The following is a 7,692-nucleotide window of genomic DNA, read 5'->3' as shown; positions in this document are numbered from 1 at the left end:
TCCTTCTTTACTATTACCCATCCTTGAATTCTTAGAATATCTGCCTTCTCTTTAGTTGGATTCTGGGGTCAGTTAGAGTATCTATGAACAAGAATGTCTATTCAGTGCTATCCTTCCTTCAGAGTAAATATGGATAGTCAGGATGGAGGATTGGGATGGATTATAAGAGAAATAAAAGAGCTGCTTTCAAAGAGCTTACACTCTCATTTTTACTCAGTTGTTGTTTTATTGCCAAACAGTAGGATGAAAAGAATATTCAAACATGGATATGGTGGTTGACTCAATGGCAATGAGTTTAATTTTTGCAAATGATTTTTTATTTTTAAGTGGCATTCATCAGATACAATCATATTGGCTATATAACACAGGTAACACGGTATTTGAAAAATTAATCTACTAGATTCTCCTTAAAGAGCTAATTATAAGGCGTGCACTTTATCCACAGCTATATGTAATGATTCAATATACTCAGTAGCTCTTAAATCTCTAAGGTAACTATTAAATCAGAGGTAGGATAAAAGATGATTGCAGGGTTTCTACCCTGACCATGTTCTCCACGGATCTGTTGCTGTTGACTTTGGGATCATGGAAAGAAAGAGAAGGGGAGACTGTTGAGGGAGAAAGAGAATGGAATGGGTTTGAACCCACTGGGTTAGGGAATTAGATGTATATGTAGAGGACTTTTCCTGCCTCAAATCACTGGGGGCTGTTGTAAGTGTTAATAGATGCCATTATTTAAAGTTATCTCTTGGTTAGTGCTAGTGGAGCTAAGCAAGGATGCAAACATGAAGAAAATAATTTTTATTTGAATTTGAAATGTATTGCATGATTTTTTTTTCCTATAGCAGATGGGTGGTCCTAATTATATTTTACTCAGGCTATTACTAAATTACTCTGTATTACCCAAATCGATATCTATTGTAGTAGAGGTAAGTGGCTGAGGCATGAATTGAGACACTGGAAAAGGAGAGTCTCCTATTTAACTTTTGCCACAAACAAGCCACCTGTGGATGATTAAGAGTTAATTGAATAATTCATAAGAAAAGTCAAATGCTAAATTTGTAAGCATTTCTCCAAATAATAAGAATGTTGTAGACCCTGCCACTAAAAACTGAATCAAAACACTTTTATTCGTATTAGCAGGTGTGTTTGGCCCTAAGTACCCAGACACCAGCCTGGTCTTTCTAATGGACTTGAATGCTTCTACCTCAGGCATTAAAATGCTCTTGGGGCAAAGCAGTGGGGATTTTGTGGGAAGGAGGACATAACTTTCGCTCATGGCCTATCTTTTTCCAAAGCATGTTTTGTGGAATTGACCATTTCCCCTGCAAACTATTGGCCTCTATTTTCTTTGGAAGTCTGGTTCTCTGGTTTGGACAAGAACAGACAACCAATGTCTCTTGGCTTGCTGATAGCCCATATGAGGTATGCCTATAAAATGGCACGGGCCACCAAATATTCACTGTGAGGATGACACTACCTGGTAAAGATGGATGATTTCCATGTGAACTACTGGTGAGAAATGCTCCAGAGTAGATACTGATCAAATTTCTTTAGTGTTCGAGGCACTTTTCTGAATTTCTTGGGGTAAAAACCATTTCCAGCAAGTTGCCAGTTTCATCTGGGTGTAAAGACAAGCCATGTTTTTTCTGCATATTTTCAACACACTCTCCTTGCAAAGTCTGCACGTGGAATCGTCTCAGAAGTGTAACCAGGATGACTTTCATCATCACCATGGCGATGTACTTTCCTGCACAGCTACGGGGCCCAAAACCAAATGGCTGAAAATACCTGTAAGGAACCTGTGAAAATGATCAGACAATTAGCCAGAGTATTAAAGGGTGCAATCGTTCAGTCTCTGTTTGATTCACCCTGAAAACACTGATCAGTCAGAATGCTATTTCAGGCTCTAAACCATATAGCTTCTTGACTAAGATAAGTGTCTGTAACTCAAATAAACTCTTTTTTCCATCCAATGTGATTCACCCCTGAGACATACCCCCAACCTTGGACAGTCCCCAATTTTTCTCTTTACATAAATGTCCTGGGGTAAAGCAAACACATCATCTTATTACAGCCGGTGTTAGCATACTCAACTATCTCTGTGGGATGGTCACAGCTTTACTACACTTCTGCATGTCACCAAGGCAAAGATTGTTTTTGTGCAAGGATGTTGACTCCTGGCCTATTAGTGACAAGCATCTAAATATTTTTAGTTATGCAAAAGTTAATGGGGACCAAATCTGTTTATCTTGTTCACATCTGTACTTACATAGTGCCTGGCATGTAGTGGATGCTTAATGAGTTTTTACTGGCCAATCGTCAATAGAGCATGGGTTGTTCACATAGAAACAGAATGACTTAGAGAACTGGATTAATAAGATCATGTTTCTACATCATATGCAAATGGAAGAGAAGGCAGTGAGGGAAATATCTGGATGATTTAGATTAATAAACGTCATTGCCTAAAATTGGACATAATAGAAGCAGAATCTGCAGTTTCCTTCAGTGAAAGGTGAAGCAGTTCCAATTACTGTTCATGGGGCCATTTGATGAACCAAAGGCAGACTGCAAAAACTAAATCCTTTAGTTTCAATTTCCATCTGAGGCACATCTGGACTTTCCTTTGCTTAGGTGGTGCTAGAGCTGAATCTATGTGATTACAAAGGGAAACACTGAAATGGAAAAGTAGGTTGGTTGGGTTAAACAAAATTTGCCTCATTGTAGCCAAATTAAAGGCCTGGATTTTTCAAATTTTGACCCATTGTGTGGCCACTGTATGGATACTTCTCAGAGTTGGAGACCCAGCATCTTTGGCTTAAGGATGAATATGGTAGGCATGTTCTAAGCTAGGGGACATGTGTTCTCCTGGTGAAGCAATACAGGGGAACAAGTAAATAGAATGAAATGCACATGGTGCAAACACAGAACCAGAAAGAATTTAACAATTGACATTTTTTAAAGTGGCACACTTGGTTTTAAGGAAGAGTTCTTACATTCTTTGCAAAGTTTTCAAGAGTAAATTCATTGGGCTTGGGGAAAAACTCGCGTCTATGCATTCTTCCAATATTCAGGATAATGTTAGTCCCCTTTTTCACTGGATAGCCATCGATGACATCATCCTGTAAGGCTTTGCGCATGACCAAGTTCACAACAGGCTGGTACCGCATGCTCTCATAGATAAAGTTTTCCACCACTTTTAATTTTTGCATATCATCAATCCTTATTTCTCTTTCACCTGTGGGAGTAGATAAATAGGACAAGGAGGTAATGATAGTTTCAATATGTGATGGGCATTTAAACTCTCATAGTTTCCACAGAACAGTTTGCTCCTGGTTGAAAAAAATTTCTGTAATTCTAATGCAAGCCAGCAAATATGGTTTGGGCCAAATATGCTATGTTTGGTTCACAGAGTATTTTATAAAAATTCATATTTGAGGCAAATTACTATAAAACCTAGGAGATTTCACATAAAAGTCTGGATTTCTAGAAAAACCAGAAAACCTGATAATACTGGACCCACATCCCCACATGGCAATGATAGACTGAACTTGAGTGGCAACAGACCTTTAGAGGGGTATCCATCTACAGTTTTTTAAAATGTTTATTTGTTTCGAGAGACAGAGCACAAATGAGGGAGGGACAGAGAGAGAGGAGAGAGAGCCCACTGCAGAGCTCCATCCCGCAAACCGTGGAATCATGACCTAAGCTGATATTGAGTTGGATGCTTAACCCACTGAGCTACCCAGGTGCCCACCTGCAGTTTTATGTAGACCTATACAGTCTGCTTCAAACATTTATCTGCCTGGCCCCTGAGGTCTTTGAGTTTTGTCTCCTACTCTAAATTCTAGGGGACATTCATCAGTTTCAATGACATTTTCTCCTCTGGTTACCTGTGCAGTCATCTGCCTGGAACACATAAATGATAGTCCCTCTTCCCATCTGATCAAGAACAACCTATTGTGGTATAGTAGCAAGAACCCCTCTCCCTACCACAGCAAAATAGGTGCTTCAGCTAAACTCTGGCTGTGCTAGGGATTGACTTTCACTGTTTCAGATTAGCCTGACACTCGTCAGAGAGGCTTGGATTACTCCCAGAGCTGGCAAAGCTTCAAAGTGTCCTCAAATGGGCTACCACTTTTGCAGAATCAAAATCAGCCCAGTGTCCCAAGGCAGCTCTGTCTCCTGTACAACTACACCATTCAGGAAAGGTCTCATTTGGTCAGAGAACTCTAACTGCCCTTCCCCTTGCCTCTGGCTCTTTGCACTCTCCAGGGTCTAATGGGGTACATTTATCTGGGGTGGAGAAGAAGAAGGGAAGATGACAGAGAAGGTAACCAAAGGCATTCCCTAGGAAGTAATTACTAGGTGAGTGTGTCTAGAGGGAACATGAACACATGTACAAATGGTTCAGCTGTTTCCCATCTTTGCTGAGGTTTGTTGAAGGGTCAAGGGAACATCATGGGGCACAAAAACTTTTCATCTCTCAAGGAAATTGAATTAAAGGCTCGTGGTTTCAAGAGCAATTTTCCCCTTGTTGCCTGAACTCCATCATTCTGTGGCTCTCTCTTAAGTCCACTGGGCTTGCTTGTTAAGTTCTCTTTCTTCTGGCAGCCTGTGAGCCCCACAAGAGTAGTAAAGCTGTGGCTTATTCACTGATGTGCCCCTGCACCTGACCCAGATCCCATAACCCGACAGGGGGCACATGAGAAACCTTTCTGGATTTGGAGCTTGGATGTTATTCTGGCTTCCTGTTATCTATCTTCCCAGGCAATTTTCCACCTACTACAATGCACCTGTAGACCCCTTCTTTCACAAACTTAACTTTTCTATGAAATTTCCCCTTACTATAAACTATTTCAAGTAGCACTCAAATGGCTTTAACATGATGGTTCATCTCTACAACCAAATAAGTTGCTTCACAGGAATCATTTAAGGTCAAGAGAGAAAAGTCAATATCATTACTGATATCTCTTTACATGTTAGAAATGTGTCCTTAAAAAGATTATCCATGCAAAGGACATTCCAAATAAGGAATTCTGTTGTTGTTGTTGTTGTTTGTTTGTTTGTTTGGGAGAGAGAGAGAGAGAGAATCCCAAGCAGGCTCTGCATTGTGGGGCTCAGTTCCACCAACCATGAGATCATGGCCTGAGCCAGAGTCAAGAGTTGGAGGCTTAACCAAATGAGCCACCTAGGTGGCCATCTAGGAATCCTGTTTTTCCCCCAGAAAGCAATTCTGATTTCTTCCAAATGTGACAGTGTTTCTGTGGAAGGGTGGTGGTGTCAGAAGCAATGAGCAGAATGATACTTAGGCAAAGACAGAGCAGGGAAAACTAAGGTAGGGAAGACCTGACAGGGACCTGGTAGAGGAGGAGAGAGCAGTGGGAGGAAGGGTCCAATATCACTGGATTTAGGGGGAGAGGAAAACTGATCACTCTCCTGCCTTTACTGTCATCCTTTCCTTGTCCTTCTGTCACTGATTGGAAGTTCATTTGTGGACAGACTGCTTGAAACCCAGAAACACTGGTATAGATGATAGCCGTTTCCCTGGGTGGATACATGAAAGCTTTTTACCACTGATAAGGTAGGCAGAACATTGTACTTGATCTTTAAGCAGATACTATGTATCTTTAAGCAGTCAAATACAACCATACAAATGTGTTTATGTGCACCTTAAGACCTTGAAGAACACACAGTAAAGTATTAACAGTGGTTTTCCCTGGGGTATGCAAATAAGGCTGAGGAGAATAGGAGGGGTCAGGGAGTGTCACTTTATGTTTTATACATCCCTCTGTTATTTAAATATTTTTCAATGAGCGTGCATTATTTTGGTAATAACAAAAACACAGAGAAAACTAACTTTTCTACCTATCTGGCATAATCAAAGTGTGGCAAAATGGCTACCTTTATTGTTCTCTGGGTGGATTACAATATTTTGTTTGAAATCTGACTCTTAGGACATAAAAAGAGAAGCAGTTATTTTTTAAGCTCTATTATTATTTGACCAGTTCTTACCAACAACAGTCTGTATTTCCTTCATTATCGCCTCTTCAACCTTAGGGTGCTTTGCAATGAGAAAAAGCATAAAAAACACAGAGACAGACATGGTGTCTGGTGCTGCGATCAGCATTTCCAGTATGCACTGGTTCACATTCTCTTTTGTCAGGTCACCACGTTTCTGAACAATTGGAAGAAGGGAGAAAAATTTGAAAAGTGAATCAAAGCTTCAAAAATTCAGGGGAAGAGACAGTCAGAATCAAAAAACATCAACAAAATGAAGTCATAAATATTATGTCTCTAATTGACTATGGACATTTTTCAGAAAAATCTTCAGCCAAAAGCTGAACTATCTATATATTTACTGTCTTTGGGCTCCCCCATTTTCATATTTTGTATTGTGCAAACATGGTAGTTTCAGTCTTAAAGGTCATTCTTACCACAGTGTTGAATGAGTGGATTGTTTGGGTTATCATGACAGATATATTAGAGCAAATACATAAAAGCAGAAGTATGCAACAATTATAAGAGGGGATCTTTACACAGCCTATACACAAACAGTCATACACATATGTTACATGAGAATTACAGTTAGTCTAGATCAGTACCTCAGCAAAAATCAACTCAGTAGCAAAATCCATACAGTCTTCCAGTTTCTCTGCTGTGGAAATTCTGTGTCTTTTTTCTTCTATTAGAATTTCCAAGGCATCTTTCAAATCCTTGCTAAAAAAAATAGGTGAAAATAGAATCTATTTGTACCCAGTTAAGACAGCTAGAAAAACAGATTTATTAGTCATTTGCTTAAATAAAGTTATCTACTTTAATTGAAGCCATTACCACTCATAAATAACTGAATTTAAACTTAATTCTTCATAAATATTCTTAACTTACATATTCATTATACTTCATGTTAAGGAACCAAATTTAGCTAAGATGTCTAGATACTGGTAGCAAAATGAAGGCTGTAACCCGTAGTTAAATGTTAAACACTGGTACCAAAATAGTCAATCCAATCATGTTGTCTGATTTTTGATTTGGCCAATGCAGCATTTGATGGGGGATTGAGGAGAGGGGAAAGTGGGTGATGGGCATTGAGGAGGTCACTTGTTCGGATGAACACTGGGTATTGTATGGAAGACAATTTGACAATAAATTATATTAAAACAAAACAAAATAAATACATTGAAAACCTAAACCAAAAACCAGTGAATGTCTTTAGCGGGGGCATGCCCTCTCCAATTCACTACAGGTACCTTCACTTCCTGTTGACTTGTATCCACCCAGCCCACTTCTGTTTGCCCAGCCCTGGAAACTACTGAGTTTGAGATTTTCTGTTCTAGCAAGTAAACAAATGATCAAGTCTTATTCTTGATATTTATTCTCATAGTTTGCAGTTTCTGCCATATAGTAAACATGAAGTAAATACTTATTGACTGACTAGCTGCATGAGTTTATATAGTACATACATTTTGACAGTGTGGTAGAGGGAAAAGGACCTTGGAAAGAGAGGGCCAGCTTCTGGTCTGGATTGTTCTCTTTTTCTGGAACCTACTTTAAGTCTCTTACATCTCTTTTATATTTTTTTATTAAGAAAACTTTAAATGTTTATTTATTTTTGAGACACAGAGAGACAGAGTATGAGCAGGGGAGAGGCAGAGAGAGGAGGGAGACACAAAATCCAAAGCAGGCTACAGG

The 7,692-nt window shown here is 39.3% G+C and overlaps 1 protein-coding gene across 2 annotated transcripts in view; it reads right to left on the bottom strand.

Moving 5' to 3' along the window:
* Positions 1-272: 272 nt before the first annotated feature.
* LOC120234998 (aromatase) overlaps positions 273-7,692 on the bottom strand; it is a 72,104-nt gene continuing 64,684 nt past the window's right edge. The window contains exons 7-10 of one of the 2 annotated variants that reach the window (XM_039237081.1): positions 6,606-6,720; positions 6,016-6,178; positions 2,997-3,238; positions 273-1,802 (exon numbers count right to left, since the gene is read on the bottom strand). In XM_039237081.1, the coding sequence (XP_039093012.1) occupies positions 1,554-1,802; positions 2,997-3,238; positions 6,016-6,178; positions 6,606-6,720 (769 nt within the window). In that variant the 3' untranslated portion in view covers positions 273-1,553. The remainder of the gene's footprint in view (positions 1,803-2,996; positions 3,239-6,015; positions 6,179-6,605; positions 6,721-7,692) is intronic. The other variant, XM_039237082.1, reaches the window with a different exon arrangement.

The sequence above is a fragment of the Hyaena hyaena genome, unplaced genomic scaffold (assembly GCF_003009895.1).
Source record: "Hyaena hyaena isolate Hyena2069 unplaced genomic scaffold, ASM300989v1 scaffold_120, whole genome shotgun sequence".
In the NCBI taxonomy this organism is placed as follows: Eukaryota; Metazoa; Chordata; class Mammalia; order Carnivora; family Hyaenidae; genus Hyaena; species Hyaena hyaena.
This window is presented reverse-complemented; position numbering and strand designations above follow the sequence as displayed.